The following is a 23,456-nucleotide window of genomic DNA, read 5'->3' as shown; positions in this document are numbered from 1 at the left end:
CAATTGGATTTCATCAAAACAACAACAACAAAAAAAAACTTTTGTCCTTTAAAAGACACTGTATGAAAATGAAAAAGCCAAGTCACAGATCAGGAAAACAGCTTTTGAAAAACACATTGAACAAAGGACTTGTGTTCAGTGTGTTCATATATTTTATAAAAATATATAGAGATTTTTTAAAAACTCTTCAAACTCAATAATAAAAAGCCAAACTATCCAATTTTAAAATGGACCCTTAGGCAGACATGGTGGTGAATACCTGTAGTTCCTGCTATTAGGATTTTGAGATCAGCCTGGGCAATTTAGCAATATTCCATCTAATTTTTTTTAAATACTTTACAAAAAATATATATGAATAACAAGTATGCAAGAAAAGATGATCGACTTCATCAATCATCAGAGAAATGCAAATAAAAACCACAATGAGAATGAAATACTCTTATACATCTACTAGAATGACCAAAATGAAAAAGACTGATCAAACCAAATGATGGTAAGAATGTGTAAAAACTAGAATTTGCATACTGCTGGGGGCTGGGGGATCTTAAATAATTCCACCACTTTGGAAAGCATCGAAGTTCTCTTAAAACTGTAAACATAAATTTATGACTCAATCCAGATGTTCTGCTCCTAGGTGTTTACCCAAGAGAAATGAAAGGATTTGTCCATATATGAGTTTGTAGCTGAATATTCAGAGCAGCTTTATTTGTAAAAGCCATAAACTATAAACCACTTAAGGGCTCCATCAGTAGGTGGAAACATAAATTGTGGTATATCCATACAATGAAATATTATTCAGCAGCAAACAAGAATGAATTATTGACACACACAACAACCTATATGAATCTCAAAATACTTTGAATGCTCTATTGTCATGTATACCTAATTAGAACAAAAAATTGTCAAAAAATACTTTGAATGGACAAGCTAGATGAAAACTTTTAAAAGTATATTGTATGATTCATCTATATTAAACTCTAAGGAATGTAAACTCATCTGTAGTGACAGATCAGTAGTGGCTGAGGGACAGGGTTGTGTGGAGAGTGGGAATTGATTACAAAGAGGCACAAGGAAACATTTAGGGAAAGGTATATGCTTGCTATCAAATTGTGATGGTGGTTGTATGGGTATGGATATGTCAACATCCATCCAACTATACCTTAAGTAATACAGTTTATAATGTAGACCTCATATTGTTATCAAATACAGAAAAAAAAAAAGAGGGAAACTTTTGAAACTTCTACCAGGTGGTTCTTTGGACACCTGAAAGAATTACTACATAGTACATAGTTGATAATAAACTAAGAGAATTCTTTATATCTAGGCTAAAACTGCAAATACTTCAGGAGCTGAATTAATACATTCTTTGTTGTTAAGGAGAACTTGGGACTACTGCTCCCTCCATCTTTACCTCTCCTCCCCACTGATGCCATGACAGACATTGATGCCCTCTGTGACAGTGACAGCTACCAAAGATGGAACATTGAATGAGGTGGACAAAGGTCCTTACACAAAAGCCATTTCTTGTGGATTTGTGGACAGCCTGGCTCGTTGTAGTAGACGAAATCTCTTGCATAAGGTTCATAGGCCAAAGACTTATTGTTCTGTGAATTATAACCCAGGGATATTACAAATCAAGAAATATACTACTCTTGTCATGTTGAATTGCTGCCAACCTTCCAGCAATCTGCTATATACTCTCAAAAGGCCATCTCCCTAAATCTTGCTCTAGACGCAAGAATCAATGATGGTAATGCAATCACTCCTGTTTGTGAAGTCAGCATTTTTCAGTTCTACTCTAAGACTCGTCTGAGACAGAAGCAGCACAAAACAAAGTATTTGGAGAAACTCAAGAGACCCAGATTCCAACTTCAGCTCTGGGGGCTGTGAATGCAGAGCAAACTTTGCTTTCCCATTATCAATAGAACGGACAAGTTCTGAGTCCTTTGAGCACTCTGAACTCTTGAGAATGAAGGTGTCATTCACACATAGATAGAACCAGATTCAATTTACCCTCCCAACCAGAAAATTTTTGAATGCACTATTAATAATTAGGTTAGGGCAACAGATACACCCAAAGACTATCTTGGGCAAACCAGAACAGATGATCAGTGTAGATGAGATGAAGACTTGTATGAGATTGGGAATGGACACATACATGATTTTCTCCATCATCATGAGCCTCCACATGATTTCCAAATGCTCGCTCAAAGACCAGAAGAAAGTTCCATCAGAACTTCAGAAAAATGAAGGTGGGAAATTAGTTTATATTATGAAATATTTCATGCAAACAAATGAAGATTTACAAATTATGTACAAGGCATAAATAAAAAATACCAGTTAAAAGCTTCATAAAAATCACTGAGTTCCCCTCATCTTCCATTATACAGAATAAAATAATAATCAAAGCCCCCATGAGCTCCTTCCCAACCACTTCCCCAGAGTGTTTAGTTATCCCAAAGTTTTTTCATAGCAGCCCTAGACATGTATGATTCTCTAAAATACACTGTCTAGTTTGGGTATTCTGTTTTGTTTTGTTTTTGCAGTGATACAGACTGAACCCAGGGCCAAGCATATGCTTGGCAGGCACGTTTCACTGAGCTACATCTCCAGCCCTGGTATGTGTTTTAACAATATGGAAATAAAATCATTCAATATGTATTCTTTTATGACTTTTTTGCCTATTTATTTTTCAAAGCTCAACCACATTGACTGTTAGCTGCCATCTTGTTCAGTTTCTCTCCTTTTCAGTACTGTATAATTATAAAAGTATCCCGTAACTTCTGTATCATCGTCCCACTGATGACACTGAGGCTGTTCCCATGAATACTCTTAAATGCATCCTTCTTGGCATATGTACACTAGTTTCTCCGAGGATGCATCTATGGGTGGAATTGCAAGTTACGTAATATGTACATTTTCAAATTTTCTGCAGATTGCCAAATTATGTTGTAAAGTTACACCAATTCACACTCCCATTGGCAAGGTAAAACAACAACTCCTATGGCTCCAAATTCTTATAAATATTTGGCATTATCAGATTTCTAAGTTTGTCAAATAAGTGGGTTTAAAATAGTATCTCACCTTAAGTGATCAAGTGATCAAAGTTAACATCAATAGTGAGACAAAGTCATATTATGTGGCCTTAGAGTATGCACTGGGAAGAATATAGCATCACTTCTGAAATATACTACCAAAATATAATCACCTAAATTTCATCATAAGGAAACATCAGGGAAACCCCAACTAAGGGATGCTCTACAAAACAACCTGTCTTTAATTTTTTAAAGGAGTCCAGATTATGAAAGTCAAGAAAAGACTGAGGAATTGTTTTCAGATTGAGGAAAACTAAGGAGACGTAACTAAATGCAATGTGTTGTTCAGAACTAGATAGTTTTGCTTTAATAGTATTATTGGGACAATGAAACTTGGACAGGAGTCCTGAGAATTAGAAAATAGCAACATATCAACATTAATTTTCTGATTTTTGACGGCTGTATTATGGATATATAGGAAAATACTCTTGCTTGTATTAAGTATAAATGGAAATTGTGTAGAATCTAATTTTTTTCCCTGATAGGTAGATAAATGTCCCAGTACCATTTATCGAACAAGCCCTCCTTTCTTTAACAACATCAATGCTTCTTCAATGAATTACAACTTGCTGTGTATATTGGGTCAATTTCAAGCATTTAATTCCATTTCATTGGACTGTCTGTCCCTGAGCTATAAGAAAATTTTAATTTCTTCTGAAAAACATTTTGATATAAGAAAAATTCAAAGTCACTCATAATTAAAAACATAATAGAGCTACCAGGTCTCAAAATTGCTCCCTTTTATATCTTATATGCCAAACACCAAGAGGCTGCTGGCCCCTCCCTCTTTTACACACACACACACACATACACACACACACACACACCCGCGTGCCCGCGCACACACACACATACACACACACACACACACACACACACACACACACACACACTCGAGCTTGCTGCTATTTTTGTGGCCTTTGTGCTCTACACACTCACTGATGAGGAAGCATGAGTTTGGGCTCTGCTTGTAGATTTCTTGATTGTAGCTTCCCCATTGCTTAGTTCCTGACCCCTTTCAGGACATTCTGTGGTTGGAAATAAAAAACCAGAATTCTTTTCTCAGAATCTTTGGAAAGAAATAACTGTTAGCTCCCGGTTAAAATAGTGCTCACCAATAACACGAGTATGTGAACCAGGAAAAGTATGAGAGTCTCTTCCACACAGGAGCCGATGTGCCCGGGTACATGGATGTGGAGCCTACTTTAGAGGCCCCCCTAATGGCCTAAAGAAGTGGTTCTCAAAGTCTGGTCTCCTGACCAGCTGGATTAGCATTGTGCAGGAACACATTAGAAATGCAACTTCTCAGGACAAAATCCAGACTCAGAAACTCTGGGGTAGACCCCAGCAATCTGTGCCTTCAGAAGCCCTCCAGGTCACCTTGATGAACTAACATCCGAAAACCTCTGGCCTAAGGATCTTCAGCATGGAGAGTATGTCTACACCTCTGGTGGCTAAGTGTAGTCTATTGTAAATAGTATATATATTTTTTGTAAATATTCCATCCTGCTCCCGGGGGAAGGATTATCTTTTCCTGCTCCACTGACAACAGATTTGGCCATGTAATTGACTTTGCCACTAGAATCTGAGCAGAAGAGACTTGTATCACTGCAAGAGCCAAAGGGTGTTCATTGTATTCACCTCATTCTACCCCCTGGTAAGAAACAGCAATGTCCTTCTAGAACTACTTCATTCAGCTGAGGTCCTAAAATAAAGATGATGTGGGACAGAGCCACAGTCAACCCGCAATAGACATAGATTAAAACTAAGAAATAAATCTTTGGGTTTTAGCAATTGAGCTGCCTAGGGCTTTCTTTTTTATATATAACTTTATTTCATTTGTTTATTTTTTTCATTTGGTGCTGAGGATCAAACCCAGCAACACACACTGCTAAGTAAGCCCCCTACCACTGAGCCACAACCCTAGTCCACTTTGGGCTTTCTTATTGAAGTATTCCCACTTTATCTAACAACAACAACAAAAATTTAAAATCTACTTTAAATGCAACCAATAGCCTCTGTCAATATCACTGGGATGAAAAGCAGCAGGACTGGTCAACAGGATGAATATATCCCATGTGATGAGAAGATGCTTGACTTGAGATGTCTGAGGCCCTCCCTGAGGCAAGTGACCACAGGGAACCTCCCCACCCTGGTTGGGCCACAGTTTGGCCCATCCCACTCACCATTGCCACATCTAGGAGGTGAGCGCCACCAATGAGACTGTCTTGCCAGGAGGAAGGGTAGAGGCTGCAGCACTGAGTGTGCTCCTTACTTCCAACAGGCTCTCACTTGAGCAGCCTCAGTATCAAGAACTCAATGCAACTGGACTCAGGGCAGAAGCTGGTGGGTGATGCTGCTTCACCCTGTGCCAATACACCCCTTCTGGGTGATCAGACTTAGCGTGCCAAGCAAAAGCCAGGGCACCAGAGACCTCCCCCTCCCCCCAGCATTCCTATGCTGGTTGATGAGTGCTGTACCTTGCCTGGGAGTAAGCTCAGAACACACTGGAAGACTCCTCTTGAATGTGAAATAGTTGAGCTTACCTGTCAGCTTCCTAGAAGGGCCCACTTGTTCTTTCCATCTATGTCATCTGATCCAGCAACCTCCTCTGCACTGTGTGCACTAACCAACCCAAATTGCCTACAATTCCTTCATTGCCGAAGGTCAAGTCTAAATGCACTTCCCCCACAAAGGCTTTTCTCACTGCCAACTTTCTCCTCATTCTGAAAAGCAGCTGGCACTGTGCTGGATTCACTGAATTTTCTATCCCTTTGTCCACTGCAATATCCTTGAGTAGTCACAACATTCATCATGATGGAGCAAGAACAGCCCACATGTTCCCTCTTAATCTTTAAACCTAGCATCCATTGACCAAAGCCAATTTAAAATGAAGTTTCAAATGAAGCATGACATTAGCTTTGAGCTTTGTTGCTGAGATGATCTCATTATAATTCTAAAATCCAAATGCTCATATTAACCTCCTTGACATATAAATTCTGTACCCTTAAGAAAGGAGAATCTTTCACTAAGACTAAAGGGCTTGTACTCTGTATTTAGGGAGTGAAGAGGAAGAATAATTACATGGAAAGCACCTTAAGAAAGTAGAGCATCTTCTGACACTAAAATATGTAGGTTCCATGGTAGTATTAATATGCTTAGCATCATTGAACTATACATTAAAAATGGTGAAGATGGTAAAATTTATGTTATATGCTTTTTACCATGATTTTTTGGAAAGAGGTCAGGTCCAGCCAGACCTATAACATGCCATGTCAGGGGACTCTGAACCACCACCCTGCCCCATAACTGCTTAAGACATGTCATAACAGAAGGCTAGGGCTGGAAGCCTCCTACAGCAAAGTGCGATTCTGTCTTTGTTGCATCCACTCCTTCACTTAGATCTCTGCTGGAGCCACTTGCTGCACTAGGAGTGCTCTGAGCCCCACAGTGAGTGCATTGTTTCCTGGAGCTGCTGAAACAAATGGCCAGGCACTGGGTGACTTAAAGCAACAAAAATTTATTGTCTCATAGTTCTAGAGGTTGGAAGTCTGAAATCAAGATGTCACCAGGACCATGCACCCTGCAAAGGCCATTTGGGAAAATTCTTTCTTGTCTCTCTCTTGTTCCTGGCAGTTGATAGTGATCCTTGGTATCTCTCAGTTAATAGATGCACCACCCAACTTCTGTCTCCAAGTTCACATGGGCTTCTTTGTATGCCTGTGTCTCTAAATCGTGGACCCCAATCATTGAATTTTGGACCTATCCTATTCCAGCATGACCTCTTCTTAACTTGATATCACCTATGAAGATCCTAGTACCAAATAAGGTCATATTCCCAGGTACTGGTGGCCAGAACTTCAATGTATCTTTTTTTGCAAGACACAATCCAATCCATAGCTCTCACTTTTTCTTTTCTTTCAAGTTTGTTTGGGCAACACAAAACTTGGAAGTTTTCAAAAGGAACATTCTAAGGAAAGAGAAAACTAATAAGCAACAATAACCAAACAATAGAAAATACAAAATCATGAAACTGGATCTTTTTATTTACTGATTGCCAAGGTCCAGGCACAGTGGGACTTGCCTGCAGAAGTTCGTAATGTTCCCCTGGGGAACCCTGTGCCAAAGCATCCATTTCAGTCTCTTCCAACTAGGGCTGGCAGCCCCGGGCACCTGCCTAAAAGGTTAGTAGTGGTGAATGGGCTATTCCTAGAGAATACAAACCTCCACTTTTCTCTAGGGAATCACAGGTACCTCACTGCCTTCCTCAGGCAAAGGAAAGTTTCTCCCCAGACGCTTATAATTATTTCCCGAGCTCCCTAGTTTTCAATCCAGCACAGACCATTTCTGGTTCCTCCTTTGAGAGCAGCCAGATTTCTCTGGGCCCTCCCAGGTGGTGATAGCAGACAGAAAGCATGAGGGCTGTGCAGTTCAGGTCACCCTAGTCTTGGCTCCAGCACGTCAAACCTACTCCCAAAGCTTCCTTTGCCTGACTGAGCTTTAAAGGATGTAATTTAGACTTTGCACTAAAGAGTCAATCTCCAGAAAGTTAAATCAGTGCCTTCCCACTAAACCCTTCATCACCATAGCAACTGAGAGGGTCGCATTCTCAGAACTCAGAAGGGTCTCTATTCTGAAACTCGGCAGAATAGCCCCTGGGGGTCCTTTGGCTCAGTCGATTCTGACTTAAAAGAGGTGATGACAGTTCCTCTGCAGTCACTATGCAGCCTTCCTGAGTGAGCAGAGGCCTTTTCAGAGGAGGTGATACCTCCTCACAGCCCTCCTGCTCCTGGTCTTCATCTCTTCTTCCCCTCATTGGATGAACAGGAAAAAAAAAAAAAAAACAGAAAAAATTACAGAGTAGAATATTTAGGAGCCGTTCCCTACCAACACCTCCCTTCTTCCCACCACCAGTCAAGTACCAGATTCCTTCAAAATGCCACACCATTTTCATTTTGTTCCAGGGTCCTGTATCATCCAGGAAAGGAAAGAAAATGGCAATTGCAAAAGTAAGGGTAAAAAAGAATCTATGAACCGAATGAGAAAGCAGGAATGTGTTAAATATAAGAATTACCTGCTCTTTTGCATTTTTGGCTTCAAGCATAAGAAATATACAGGCTTTTAGGTTGGAATTTTTTATTATATCCCTGGACAGCCAATCTCACATTTAGGTCAAGTAATTTCCAATCTGCTGAGTTCTATTGTCATTAGAAAGGTAAATGGTAGAAAAATTCAGTGAGGTTTATTGGAAAGAAGTTAAATAAGTATATTTGGATTTTTAAAGTGGTGTTATTGGCTTTTTGGCTGCAGAATGAGATGCTTCCAATGTGCATTCTTTAAATGATTTTTTTTCAGGGAATGTTTAACTCTATGCTGATTTGGCAGTATCAAAGCTTTTAAAATTATGTGCATTTTAAACCATAATTCCGTTTTTATGAACTTACTTAAAGACACTAATGTGCAAATATTTATGATGAACAGTATTTACTTTTGAATCATTTATAAGAACAAAAAGTTAGGAACAAATGTCCAGCATTCAGTAAATGATGATATATCATTGAATAAAATATTAGGCACATATTAAAAACTATATTCTTAAAGAATATTTAAGGATATGAAGGAAAATATTATCTGTATACACATGTGTATCCTTACACCAAATGTAGTTCTCTAGCTGTTATCAACAACAAGAAGACAATTCAGGGCTCAGTGGTATAGTTCAGTGGCAGAAATGGGCTCTGGGTTTAATTCCCAGCACCACAAAATCAACAAATAAGTAAATAAATTCAAATGCCTTAAGCATTTATACATATGTTATATAAATATAAAAGAGATATATAGTACAAACTTACTATATATATATATATATATATATATATACATACACACACACATACACACATACATACACACACACACACACACACACACACACACACACACACATAACCCAAATGTAGAAACTAAACAATGAAAGTTTTATTTTCTGAGACAGGGTCTCACTAAGTTGCTTGGGGCCTTCATAAGTTACTCAGACTGGCTTGAAATTATGATCCTCCTGCTTCAGCCTCCCAAGTAAAACAATTTAAGTTTTAAAAGAAAATATGTGAAAATATCTCCAGCATTTTATGATAGGCAAAACTTTCTTAAATTGAACATAAAAACTTCTAACCATATTTTTTCTTAAAAGATAAATTAACTTTTACTAAAATAAGAAGCATATGTTTATCAAAAAATATCATTAAGATAGTGAAAAAATTAAGCTACAGAAAGGGGGAAATATTTGCAAGACATATATCTAGTAATAGAAAACCCTCATATTTAGAATATATAGAAATCCTACCCCCAAAAAAAGAAAAAAAGATAATGTAATGGAAAATGAACAAAATATTTGAATAAGAGATTTCTTTAAGAATCCAATTAACAATAATACATGCAAAGGTGTTCAACTTCTATAACATGAGAAAAATGCAAATTTAAACTACATTGTAACGCCACTATATATCCATCTGCATGGTTAAAATGAGATAGACAAATATTGCTATTTAGTAGCAAGGATATGAATCATCTGGAACCCCATATATTTCTGGTTAGAGTGTAAATTGATACAACTTTGGAAACTCTTCCACAGAGTCTATGAAGATGAGCATATGCACACCATGATCCAGCAATTCTATTTCTAGTTATTGACCCAACAGAATGTGTACATATATAAAAGGATAAGCGCAAGAATGCTTATATCAGTAATACTTATAAATAGCCCCAAACTGGAAACAACTCAAATGTCCATCAATCAGAATGAACAAATAAGTCGTAGTACACTCATAAATTATACAACTAGCTGGGCACAGTGGTGCATGCCTGTAATCCCAGCAGCTGGGGAGGCAAAGGCAGGAGGATCATGAGTTCAAAGCCAGCCTCAGCAAAAGCGAGACACTAAACAACTCAGTGAGACCCTGTCTCTAAATAAAATATAAAATAGGGCTGGGGATGTGGCTCAGTGGTAGAGTGCCCCTGAATTCAATCCCCAGTACCAAAACATACACACACACACACACACACACACACACACACATATACACATACACACACATAATTATACAATCAAGAGAAGGAATAAATAATTCTATACACAACAGTATAGGCAAATCTCACAAATGTAATATTGAACAGAAGAAACTAGACATAAAGTAAAAAAAAAAAATCCTGCACAATTTCTTTCATATAAACTTCAAAACCAGGCAAAATGAACCTGTAGTTACTGTAACTGTAATACTGCTTCCTTTCAAAAGTGACAGTGACTGGAGAGTCACTTCTTGGTGCCAATAATATTCTTTTTCTTGGTTTGAAAACTGGTATCATACAGATATGAAAAAAAAAAGACCATTGTGTGTGAACTTGTGTTGCTTTTCTGAATGTATATTATATTTCAACAGAAAGCTATTTGAATGGCTTAAAAATCATAGATTTATTTAACTCATGAAAAAATCAAATCAAACATTGACTGAGGAGTCCCCAAAATACTAGGCCAAGTGGACATGAGAGACCAGGCTTCAATCTACCTCCAAATAAACTTTTGACCCTGTGCACCTGGCTGCACCCTATCCTTCACCTGCGGAGAGCTGCAGTTTTCACTATACTGGAGCATTGCCATCCTCCAATAGCCACCAGGGTCATCTCACCTCCTTACTTTCCCCTAATTTTCTTTGTTCTTGTTCTTTCCCTCTTCCTCTCTGAAAATTGCTTTACATATGTTCTTTAAATTACCCAATCCCTTTCTTACAAGACAGCTTGCAATTCTGCCTGTGCCAATTCAAATTCTTGACAAACAACTGATGTGAGTCCCTTCCCCATTATGGTTGTTGCCTTTAAAACATGTTTGAAGTCTTTAAGACCCAAAAACATAAACTTTCAGCCTGCCTGAAATTTGTGTCTCAAGTTGCAACTCTGATTAGTCCAAATAAATCCTCCTTCTTAGTCAATTTATACCCCAGTTCCTCTTAAGCGTCTCCAAACTCAAGCAACAAGAAGTTTAGAGGCAGGCCATAAAGAACCCAAATGGTGTCTCCACAATGTCACTTGGAAGCCTCATGCTCCTTCCTGCTCAGCACGTGGATTTCATCCTCAAGTTTGCAAGATGCCTGTGACACTTAGAGGCCTTGCATTTGCATTATGGAAATGGAGAGGAAAAGGCCTCTGAGGGTGCTGAGCCTATGAAATTAGGAATACTTTTTATTTTAGTCATTGTGATTCTTTATGGTTTCCCAATGTTCCACAATAATATACATTAATGTTATTTTTAAAAGAAAGCTTTGTTAATTGGATGGCAATGAAGCAAAATCATTCTCTGATTTTGAACTTCAGGTTCTATAGAAGTAATTCATGAGGTTTCCCATTGAGCTGAATAATTGGACAATCCTTTCTATGCCTACAAGGGGCAGAAAATTAGCCTCAGTCCTATTCTTGGGAGGATGCAGAACAATGTACTGCTCCTCGCTTCTTCCAAGATGCATAGAGAGACCTTGAGTGTGGGCCCCTAAATGGAGTTCTTCAGGAGCAGAGGTGTTTCTGACCTGAAATGACTTGGGGGAAATGGCAGCATCCCACACAGCCAGGGTTTGGTGTGTAGGTGTCTGCCGCTGCTGTTCAACACTCAAGAATGCATATTTTATCCATTTTCTGGAGTTCTGCAGGGTAGAGCTTAGCTCAGAATAATTAAGGAGAAATGCAAATCAAGAAATAAGCTTGGTTATAGTTTAATTCACTGAAAGAACACAAAGTAAAGAGCAGTATAAATTATATTTCAACACGGAATTGATTTCCCAAAAGATATCAGTGATCAACATCTTTTTCTTAAGAAAATGACCTTTGAAATAGCTTGTGTTTTGAAAAGTCAAGTTTATTCACCCTATCTGAGGGGAAATTCTTGACCCTGAACCTTTCATCCTACCCTCTCCTCCAGTCCGTACTCTCTGAGACAACCTGGCAACCAGCAAACAAATTCCACGGAGATTCTGCTAGGAGAACACAAAGAGATGGTTATCTCCCTCTGATTTATAATCCAAGAGCCACCAGAAGACAGCCCCAAAACCTTCCAGAGAGGAGAAGCCAGAAGTTGATGTGTGGTGGTTTTAAATTGAGAGAGAAGAAATTGTGTTTGAAAAGAAACAAGAACCTATATAATTCTCAGAATTTGCTTTCAATAACATTTATTTCCAGCTCACTCTGTATGAGGCCTGGAGCTAACACTTGGCATATCCAGATAAAAACTCACCCCTGGAACCTCCAAAGCCACCCATACACACAGTCACCCAGGCATCCCACAGCCATCCCACAGCCATCCCACAGCCATCCCACAGCCATCCCACAGCCCTGTGCCAGACCTCCCATCAGGACCCAATCTGCCTTGTCCCCCTCTGACGCACCAGATGCTGCTCACCTCCTTCTTTTCTTCCCTCCTCCTATAACCATGGCCACCTCTCAGCCATCAGGCTTTTATTCTGACATTTCTACTAAGAAAGACCATCTAAATCCTCCCAAGCTCCTCTTCCTACATTTTCATTTAGAAGTTCTTTCCTGAATAAACTCCAAAAGGACACAAGGAGACAAAAATGAAGCGTGTTTTGTGACTGTTCCTTAGGAATCTTGCCTTTCGCATTATGTTGACATACAGTTAACATTTCTTAAGCACTTACTACATGCCAGATGCTGTTCTAAGTTCATGATATATATCAAATCCTTTATTCCTCACAACATCCCTAAGAGTAGGTTGAGCAGAAACCTATTGTCCCAATTTTACAGTTGAAGAAACTAAAGTACAAAGAGGTTAAATTACTTCCCCCAAGTTCACACAGCTTCTGACAGAGCCTGCACCAAAGCAGGCAGCTCCCAATCATGTACCTCTGGCCTTGAGCACTTCCATGAGCTTGCAATTTGATGGATAGCTCCTTTTGGATGACCCCAAACTTCACAGGATCTGGCTAACTGATCTCTCCACCCACACAATGGTAATGTGTTCTTTTTGCTGCTTCTTTTGCTAATAGCATAGTTATGCTTCCAAGAATCCAGGTTCAAAAGCCTGTATAGTTTGTGGTCTTTGCTTTCACCTACCTCTTGTAGCTACAGATCCTACATCAGAACGCTCTGGAATCTCCCCTGCTTTCCTTTGCCAATAGTCTACTTCCGAAACTCATTACTGCATGTTTACACTGGCAGTTGGCAAACCACATCTCCACTCACTCCTAACCCATCCATTCTACTCAGATGTCAAAGTCGTTTAATAAGTCTCCATTAGGTCCTGTACTGAAAAACACTCCTGCATTTTAGCTCAGCGATTATTATCCCCAGGGCCAAAAGCCCCCTTTAGGTGTGTTGTCCCGCTTCCTTACATGTTCCCAGTGCCGTTAGGATGGTTCCCCAAGCCCTTCTGGCCTCCCCTGTTTGTCTCATGCTATTGCTTCTGCCTAGACTTCCCTGATCCTCTCCACCATCACCAATGACAATCTCACACATACGGCGTGGCACATCCCAAATGCCCTGTCCTCTGCACAACATTTTATGGTCATACCAAAGAGATATGTCCTCTTCCCACTTTGAAACTCCATGATTATTTGACCTATATGTTGTGCGACAGATACTCGTGTGCCTGCCCTGGCCTCCTGAGAAGTACAGATTACATCTTACTTTTCTTCATTCCCATTGGAAACCAGTGTGGTGGCCTGACATGGTATATGTTAAAATGTGTGTCTGATTTAACAATAATTACACTGAATTGACTGTAAATTAACGTGGGAACCACACTTGCCCCCTGAAAGAGTTCTGTTGAGGCCTTCCCAGTCAGGTTTATAACATTGATTAAAGTGCGTAATAAATATGGAAACAATATACACTTTTCCATGACAAACCCAAGAGAAACTCTAGGCCAAATAGTGAAGTTGATGCCTTTAAAACTGAAGCACTTTTTAGAAAATGAAACCTTGAGTGTCAATAGTATGTGTACCAATAAGGGACCAGCTGGAAGATCCATAAAACCTTTTACTGGGGATTCACTGGTCATGGGTAACACAACTGTGTACCAAAATATATCTGAAGACCTTGGACTATTCTAGGGGCACACTATATTCTAGAATTATAACTGAGTTTATAACTTGCTTTTATGCTAGGCATTGTGCTAAGAATTTTAGATATATGCTAATCTTCCCATTTGTCACAACCACTCATCCCTCTTTTATTTTTTCTTTATAGTATATATTACTTTCTGATATTAAACAGTTTACTTGTTCATCTCCTTTTCTGTATATCTTTCATCTCACTTGAACACAGACTGCCTGAAGGCAGGGGTATTTGTCTGTTTTGATCACTGCTGTGTCCCTAATACCTAGAGCAGTGCCTGGCATCTTGGTACCATTAAGTGTTTGTTGTATGATTGAATGAGCAACTTTATAGCATGAGAGCCAGTACTATGTCCATTTTACAATGAGGCTAAAGTCACCCGAAGCCACATCACTCTGAAGCAGAACCATGGCTCCAGATCCCTGTGGCTTGGGAGCTGAGTTATGAACCACTCTGGCTTATCAACTGCAACCCACCTGCAGACAATCCAAGGGAAAGCTGTGAGACCCTAAGAACTCACAGGTAAGGTTTAATTAGGGGTAAATAAAGTAGGAAGTTCTTCATAATAGATGATGTCATCTGAAATAGTCACCATAACAGGCACAAAATTTTTCAGATCAAAATTAGGAAGGACAGGGCATAGAAATCTAACCAAGCATTCACTAAATGAAGAAGAAGAAAAAAGCTATGGCTTGGGGAATGGTCTCCCTTTTTCTAAGCCATCTTTTAAAAAATAATAATAGCAAAGTCAGAATTGTGAATTTTAAAACAGTTGAACTAAAAGACGTAGGAATTCCCAAAGCCCCAGGATTGCTCAGGGAAGCTTAGCACCCATGCAAGAAAAAGTACTCAGACTGGCAAATCCAGAGATAGTACCTGGCCCCATGGCTAGCCATAGCAGTTCAATAATGCTAGCCACGAAGAGCCTCCACCTATCCTGCATTCTCACCTTTTGACTGGCATTGGGCTTCCTGTGTGAAAAATATGTCAGTTTTCCTGGATGGGTGGAATTTGAGGGGTCAGCAGCTTCAGGCAGTGTGTGCAGCCCAGCACCACATTGGGGACCTGAAGTTCTCAGAGCTCTGCGGCCTAGAAAGAGAGAGAGAGAATCCTCTGACCCCCCCCCCCGCCAAAAAAAAAATATATATATATATATATATATACATGTATTCTCCAGCCCCATTGGCAATTGATTTCTCATTACAAATTAAGCAATTGACATTAAGAATTTATATAGATATACATAGACACACAAACTGACACGTATGAAATATGCACATATTTGTATATATATATATATATATATATATATATATATATATATATATATATACCCTATGATCCCCAACATAGCCAGCAGTGTCTCTGGATGACATAATTATCTCATCTTCATCCACAAAATCATACAATTGACAAGAGAGGCAATATTTCCTTCAAATGTGCTTGTATTTCTTTGTCTTTGCTGGTTGCTGACTTTTTATAGCGAGCAGGCAGACTCAGTTCAGAACAAAAGTCAGCCTGGATACAAGAGCAGTTTTATCCCCACAGTTTTGCCCTAGGCTGTTCCTAATGGTAACCTGGCATCAGGGTCTGCTCCCCTGAAGCAGGAAGTGAGCAGGGGCTCAGGGTTCCTGGACAGAACTGAGCAGATGAAGAGAACCTTTTCTTCTCTCCCACCTACACAGGCCCTTTGAGCCCTTTCTTTGCAGGAGCGTAGAACTGCAGGGAGCCTTTAGAAAAGATCCTGTTTAATAACTAAACACCTAAGAAGCCAGTTTTTTTGTGTACCCCTGCTTTCTTCTGCACACCTATTACTTCTTGCCAATTCACTCAGAAGGTGACTGAAGCTCTTCCTTGGCCTTCAAGGTCATTATGACCTGGGCCCCAGCACTCTCTGGTTGTGTCCACTACCACTTCCTTCCATGTTTGTTCCTTTCCAATGCAGCTACCTCTAGACCTCCACATTTTCTATTCCTTCTAAGTGGAATACTCTTTGCTCTCTGATACCCACATGGCTAACTCCCTCACTTCATTTAGTTCTTCATTCATATATCATCTTAGCAGAGATACCTTCCCACTGTAATTAAAACACAGCAACCTCTATCTCCTATTACTCTGTTCTCTCCCCCCGATCTGTTTTTCTTCACAATTCTATTCTTCCAACATGCTATACATACATTTACCATCTGTCTTTCTCCACCAGAATATAGGCTTTCTGAAGGCAGGGATTTTATCTGATTGAATGACTGCCATTTTCCATGGGGGCCTCAATAGTGCATATCCCAATAAATACATGCTAAACAAATGAATTGTGGCTCTCCTTTCCATTTCTTTCTTCTTAATTATTTCACTCACTTCCCCCTATTTTACAAAATCTTCAAATAATATATTGACTTTAGTAGAGTGTCATTTATCCTTGAAATCTTTCAAAGAGTAAAGTGTTCCACGGTATTGGGACAGTCCAACACCATCTAGGAGGTCCTCGTGGGCTGAGAAAGGATTCTCAATCATCAGCTAGTTCTACAGAAAACCACTAACAGGAAGATGCTAAGCAGATTCTAAAACCATTATAAGAAGTAATAGCCAAATTCATCTTGGGGAGAGAAGCATGTTCTTTGCTTTGAGGAATTGCTTTAATGTGCCTTTTACTTCTGCAAAGAGAGGCCTAGAACTTGTGCAGTTTAAAAGGGGCAGAGATAAGGAGGGTGAAATTTTACTCTCAGACTATTATAAAGGATGTCTATACTCGTAAGAGTGGTTTTGATGTTTTGTGTTTTCTAGTTCCACTGCCTGATCTGAAAACCAGTCTAAGTCGAAGCTAGAAATATAAAGAATAAAGTAATATGGAGAGGTTAGTCAGTTCAATACGGAAGGAAGACTGGGCTGAGGATGAGATCAGAAGTGGTTTCTCACAAAGTTGGATGTTTTACATTTATCTTTAGGCTTCATGTTCTTTGAAAAATGCCCCTTATGAGTCCCAAGTCTCCAACAAAACCTTGTTAGCCCCTAGCAACGTCGGCCCTGCGCTAGTGCTTCCTTCAGCACTCAAAAGAGAGCAGAGGGGACTAAGAATGGAAAATTTAGAGACATTTGAGTCACCTTGGCTCACAATATTCAGACAGGAATCCCAGTTCAAATTTTATTAAACTACAGAAATATTTTTATTAAATGAACTATTAGATGGAACCCAATGTGTAAAACAATAATTGAGCTGCTGTGATGAAATGGAAGAGGGTTTGAATTTATGCCCACTTGGCCTTCCCCTTGGAGCCCATGTTGGCCCTCAGGCCACACGTAATGCAAGTACCCCAGGTACACCAAAACCATAGGTTGAGAGGCAAGGCAGAAATCTGATCTTTATTTTCCAGATTGTGGATCATTCTGCCTGGCTCTGAGAGCTCATTACCTGCTAGGTAACATGCCCCTTAGTCAGCTGTCACTCAAGGGTGTTCTTTCTCTTGTACAGAATTTCTCAGCTACTACCTACTGGTAGGACTTGTACCCACTGGTCTTCGTGAGAAAATCAAAGTAAGCCAATTTCTTCCATGCAACAGCTTTACAAATCTTAGAAGACCTCTTATCTTCTTCTCTAAGTTGTATTTGCTCTAAGTTAAACGTTCTTCAGCCTCTCACTACTCTTAAACTGTTCTTAAGTTTCATATATTACTTGAGGATCTAAAATACTAGCATCAATAGAAAACATAGGCTAGAAAGGACATCCACTTTAGATAAAAAAAAAGAGGCACAACCACAAATACTTAGAAGGCAGTAAAAGAAAATGAGACGTGTTATCTCCTACTCTAAAAATACCCCAGAATATGTCCTCTTTCCTTAGTCTCCTGTGAAGTGGCTGCAAGTCCAGTCCAGCTTCACTCAACTCAGGAATGTGCCTGGGATCACTCCCTGATCTTAGCAGTCACCAAATAAGGAACATGAAGAGGGTGGTTATCAGAAATGGAGGCACTCAGGTCATACTAGTAGGATCTCAAAATGCCCCTCAGTAGCTGAGCTCAGGACTTCAGGACAGTAAGTGCCTGCCATGAATTTATTTTTTTCAGCTGAACTTAACTGACCACATGCATAGCTGCAGACCTAAAATATAAGTGATATTCTATAACTATGGATCCATTAGATGTTGCAGAGCAGGATGTGTTGGTCTGTCAGCATCATTGGGTAACAGTCACTTGATTTATGGTTTGTACCTGTTTTGGGTAGAGCCTGTGGGATCAGAGAAGTGAGTTTCAGAGATCAGGGCTAGTCACTTAACTGCACCTCCCCACCACCACTGCACATAAGATTTGAGGTCCCTGGTACCACATGCACACTGGGGTGGTTTGAGACCTAGAGACTGTGCATGTGTGCAGCCCAATAGTGGGAGGACAAAGAGGCTTGCACTTGAGATACCAGGCCTCTTGCAATGCCCATCTTCCTTCTGTGTGACTGTACTCCATCCTTGGCCTATGATAAGGCTGTTTGAAGCCTATGGGTTCTTTCAGAAACTGAAAGAACAGGCTGATTCATGGGTAACTTATGGAGTGTAAATGGGAAGAGATTTCAGATACAGGGTCCTGGGACCTAAAGGCTATATCCATTCAAAGAGTATTGGTGTTTAGCCCTTAATGTGCTCCTATTGTTTGTAAGGGGAGGGTGATGAAGTATCATACTTGCATTCTTTTGGATTTCAAGGAAAACAACAATAATGTGTGTTCTGGTTTACTCCATTAGAATACTTCCAACTTTCATAAAGAATACATCTGTCCAGCTGGGCAAGGTGACGCATGCCTGCAACTTGGGAGGCTGAGGCAGGAGGATGGCAAGTTCCAGACCAGCCTCAGCACCTTAGTGAGACTCTGTCTCAAAATAAAAAGGGCTGGGGATATAGCGTAGCAGTGGAGTGCCCCTAGAGTCAAACCCCGGTCCAAAAATATGTATTTTTCTGTCCAAGCTTGTCAGGTGTGTATGCAAAGAGATGAAGAAGGACTACAGCATGGATTCCCATTTCTTTTACTTTTTTCACAGTCTTTTTATTTTGACCCCCTACCTCTTAGAAGAAGCATTGTGGTTTCACATATCCATTCTTCACAAATGGATGTTATAGACTCTTTTGAATCTCAAAGTGCCACATGCAAATAATGCTAGGCATAAATGAATTAAGGTCACTGGATTGAAGAACCAATGAAACCTGTTGTAAAGCCAGGAGGTACTACAGCATCAACACAAAGGTTTAGGAAGGAAGTCAGTTCAAGGAAAAGACAATGTGTATGAATGCATGTTGTGTGTGTGTGTGCATGTATACCTTAAGTAATTCTCACACACCACATATGTATGGAAAAAAATCTAGCATAAAAATATAAAACAAAATAGGCTCATTCTTAGCTAGGATTTGAACTTGTCTAAATCCACACTCTGCCTCCTGCTGGCTGTGACTGTGAACAAGTCATTTAACTGCTCTGAGACTAGTTTCCTCATCTGTAAAATGGCCCCCCCAAAAAAATTCCCACATTTTAATTGGTGGGTTATAGTTGTACATAGTGATGAGATTTGTTGTCATATATTCATACTTGCACACAATATAACAACCTAATTTGGCTGATATCGCTCCCTAGCACTTTATTATTTATATTCTTGATGACTACCCAAAATGCAACAATTTTACGGTGCAAGGTTCTGATGAGGATTCAAAGAGAGAGTGGATGTGCTGTGCATGACATTAAACCAATAAACATCACTTCCAGAGGATGCATTTTGACCAAAATTGGTTGACTTCCTTTGCTCCCTCTGAAGGTCCACGTTGTGTGAAGAGGAAGGACAATATGAAGGGAAGATGGAAGGCAGAGAAGGGCCAAGGAGAAAAGAACTGCTTGACCATGTGAGGAACTTACTTTAGCGATACTTGTCTGCTCTAGAATAATTCCCTAAAGACCACCCAGGAACTCAGAGAGTCAGAGACAGGAGAGTCACTCACTGGGGGTGTGGGGAGGGTTGGGCTTAGAGCATCTCTATTTCCCTTGCCATGATGTTTTATATACTACAAAATGCTGTGCCATTTTACTTATTTGATTTCATGTTTAAAATTATCCTAAATAAAGGATAAATAAAAGCATAACTAAGAATCCACTGAGCTGCACCCACAGCTCAAGGATTGTAGCTCAGTGGTAGAAAGCTTGCCTAGCATGCTTGAGGCCATGAGTTGTATCAACCAAATCTGAGTTGCTCAAAGGGATCATCTAGGAACTATCTCTTGTTATTACTGTGGTTTTCTCTGTTTGTGCTGCTTCCAACGTGATGATGGATGCTGCTACTGCTGCTGCCCTGCCCATTTGCCCCAGGTGACTGGATGCTCCAGTGTCTACAATGCATGGTTTTCAGCACTTGCATGTTCCATGTCAGGTGCCTGTGCTTCTCAACCCTCTGAGTGCTTTCTCAAGAACAAGGAGCTTGCAGCTTGCAAGAAATTCAACCTGGGAGGGTAGGGAACAGGAATGTGTTGACCCTTCCAGGAAACCCTTCATGTCAACCTCTGGCAATGTTCCATGTGGTTTCCAGAGGGGACCCCAGCAAAATGAGCCCCAGGTGCCCACAGTGGTAATAACACTCATAGAACAAGTACTTACTGGCTTCCCACCTTCTTCTCTCATTTTCCTACTTTCTCAAGTGTCCCTCCTGGAACTACCTCCTATGTAAATAACCAGCACTAAGCCTTTAAGGGGTCTACTTTTAGAGAAAGACTCTAAAATCCATGTGGTTGCTGCTACCATTGTTACTTTTTTAAATGACTTTACAGCCCACCAAAACACCCACAAAAATGTAATAATGACTAGAAGTGGCTGATCAGTCAGAACCTGAAAATAATACTTTCCAGGCTTGAAAAAGTAAAGATACCATCCTCCACCAGGCAGCCAGTAACTCCTCCAATTTCATGAAGAATCAGTCTTGCCAACCACTGCTCTGATTTGAAGGCAGAGTGGCGAAGGGGCCCTGCTGAAATGAATTCAGTTTGGATTTTCTGGCTATTAAACAACATATTTTAGAATACATCCAAAAAGTAGGATGTTGTTTCTCAATTTATGAAAATAATATTAAGATTTTTATAATAATCATATATATTCATAATATTAAGAGAAACTATATATATGATCAAAGTATTTACATTATGGAGAACAAGTGGTCTCAATGTGCATTCTAGATTTATCAGCTTTGCACACATACTTTGGAAAGATTTTGAGAGATTTTAATATTATATTTTAAAATGACCAGTCATCTTTTTTAGTAAATAGTGAGAAGATTCCCAGATTCTGGTATTTGTCTTTATAGTTAACCGTGTAGGCTCTATGGGCTGAAAGTGTTTCCATTTTTAAAAATATGACAGCAGAATGCTTTACAATTCTTATTACACATATAGAGCACAATTTTTCATATCTCTGGTTGTATACAAAGTATTTCACACTGATTTGTGTCTTCATACCTGTACTTTGGGTAATAATGATTCCCACATTCCACCATCATTAATAACCCCATGCCTCCTCCATTCCCCTCCCACCCCTCTGCCCTATCTAGAATTTGTCTATTCCTCTCATGCTCCCTCTCCCTATCTCACTATGAATCAGCCTCCTTATATCAAAGAAAACATTTGGTATTTGGTTTTTTGGGATTTGTTAACTTCACTTAGCATTATCTTCTCTAACTCCATCCATTTACCTGAAAATGCCATGATTTTATTTTCTTTTATTGCTGAGTAATATTCCATTGTGTATATATGCCTCTTTTTTTAATCCATTCGTCTATTGAAAGGCATCTAGGGTGGTTCCACTGTTTAGCTACAGTGAATTGTGCTGCTATAAACATTGATGTGGCTGTGTTCCTGCAGTATGCTGTTTTTAAGTCCTTTGGGTATAGACTGAAGAGAAGGATAGCTGGGTCAAATGGTGGTTCCATTCCCAATTTTAAAATATATGTGTATAAAATTCTCTCATGGGGGTCAATAATAGCACAACCAACTGAAAAGTGATGGGTATTTTCTCTGCATTATGTTCTGGTCCAAAGATGCTGGACTGAGAAGTTTCACACAGTAAGTCCACACATGTTTTGCTTTATAAGAGTCTAAACATTTATTTAACAAAATGAAAATTTCTAATATCTTGCACTTTTCTACATTCAAAATTCCAGGGAAATGAGACTCACATTCTACTGTATACAATATTACAAAAAAAGAGTTCATTATAAATTTAGAACAGCTATAATACCTTCTCTAATGATTAGGATTCATCATCCTTTAGTGAAGCAAGGTGACATTTTCTTGTGGAAAAAGCCATACTTTTGTCAGAGACGTGTCAATAGCACAACCTTACCTCCGTTTTGACCTGTCAGAGCATTACTTTCACCAATAACACAAGTGGAATTCCACTTCTCTATTTTGGTTCCCAGCTCTAGAGAAAACCCTTTTAAGTTAGGAAAAACTCAAACATGTGAACCAAAGGGTGGGGGTTGTTTTAATTCATTCTCTTTACTCACATACTGCTGTATAAAGTCAAGGTGTTCCTGGTAAGTGTTCTCACATGCTGATTGCTGTGCATGTAGATATCATTAATGTGAATGTGTGGGAGAATTTGCAATAATGTGTAGCACCCAAGAGAAAGAACAACAGCGCCCTCCCCCCATTTGAATTCTTGTTCTTGCAAATTCTGAAAGCCAAGGATCACTTGTGCCTTACAGAATCCGGGGGCTCTATCCCCAGATGCAAAGTACATTTTCCAGGTTTCTCCAGGGCAAAGGCAGGGTGAACACCCTCATTAAACCTGTGCCTCACAATAAAAAGCAACTGTCCACTCTCAGCATTTATGAATAGAAGTCTCTGGTTGTTGTAGTCCAGCAGAATGCCCACTCTGGCTGGATGTTCTGTCACATGAACATCACTCACAATTCCACTGTAGAAAAATGTATACCTGAAATGAAACAGAAGGGGACATTTTAAAACTTGGAAAAACTTGAAGGATTTGATATGGAGAATCACTGGTAGATGACCAATTGTTTTCAGTTACAGACTTCAATTAAAAAAATAATGAGTTGCGGGCTGGGGATGTGGCTCAAGCGGTAGCGCGCTCGCCTGGCATGCGTGCGGCCCGGGTTCGATCCTCAGCACCACATACCAACAAAGATGTTGTGTCCGCCGAGAACTAAAAAATAAATATTAAAAATTCTCTCTCTCTCTCTCTCGCCCCTCTCTCTCTCTCTCCTCTCTCCCTCTCTCTT

General features: G+C 39.7%; 1 protein-coding gene and 1 long non-coding RNA gene across 2 annotated transcripts in view; both read right to left on the bottom strand.

Moving 5' to 3' along the window:
• The window catches only part of LOC144366350 (uncharacterized), a 31,245-nt gene extending 25,484 nt beyond the window's left edge, over window positions 1–5,761 (bottom strand). The window contains exons 1-2 of the long non-coding RNA XR_013425414.1: window positions 5,642–5,761; window positions 4,035–4,123 (exon numbers count right to left, since the gene is read on the bottom strand). This is a non-coding gene — a long non-coding RNA (uncharacterized LOC144366350). The remainder of the gene's footprint in view (window positions 1–4,034; window positions 4,124–5,641) is intronic.
• A 16,529-nt stretch (window positions 5,762–22,290) lies between these two features.
• Cmya5 (cardiomyopathy associated 5) overlaps window positions 22,291–23,456 on the bottom strand; it is an 87,444-nt gene continuing 86,278 nt past the window's right edge. The window contains exon 13 of the mRNA XM_005329007.3: window positions 22,291–23,149. Within this exon, the coding sequence (XP_005329064.2) occupies window positions 22,903–23,149 (247 nt within the window). The 3' untranslated portion in view covers window positions 22,291–22,902. The remainder of the gene's footprint in view (window positions 23,150–23,456) is intronic.

Source organism: Ictidomys tridecemlineatus, chromosome 1, assembly GCF_052094955.1.
Source record: "Ictidomys tridecemlineatus isolate mIctTri1 chromosome 1, mIctTri1.hap1, whole genome shotgun sequence".
Lineage (NCBI taxonomy): Eukaryota > Metazoa > Chordata > Mammalia > Rodentia > Sciuridae > Ictidomys > Ictidomys tridecemlineatus.
This window is presented reverse-complemented; position numbering and strand designations above follow the sequence as displayed.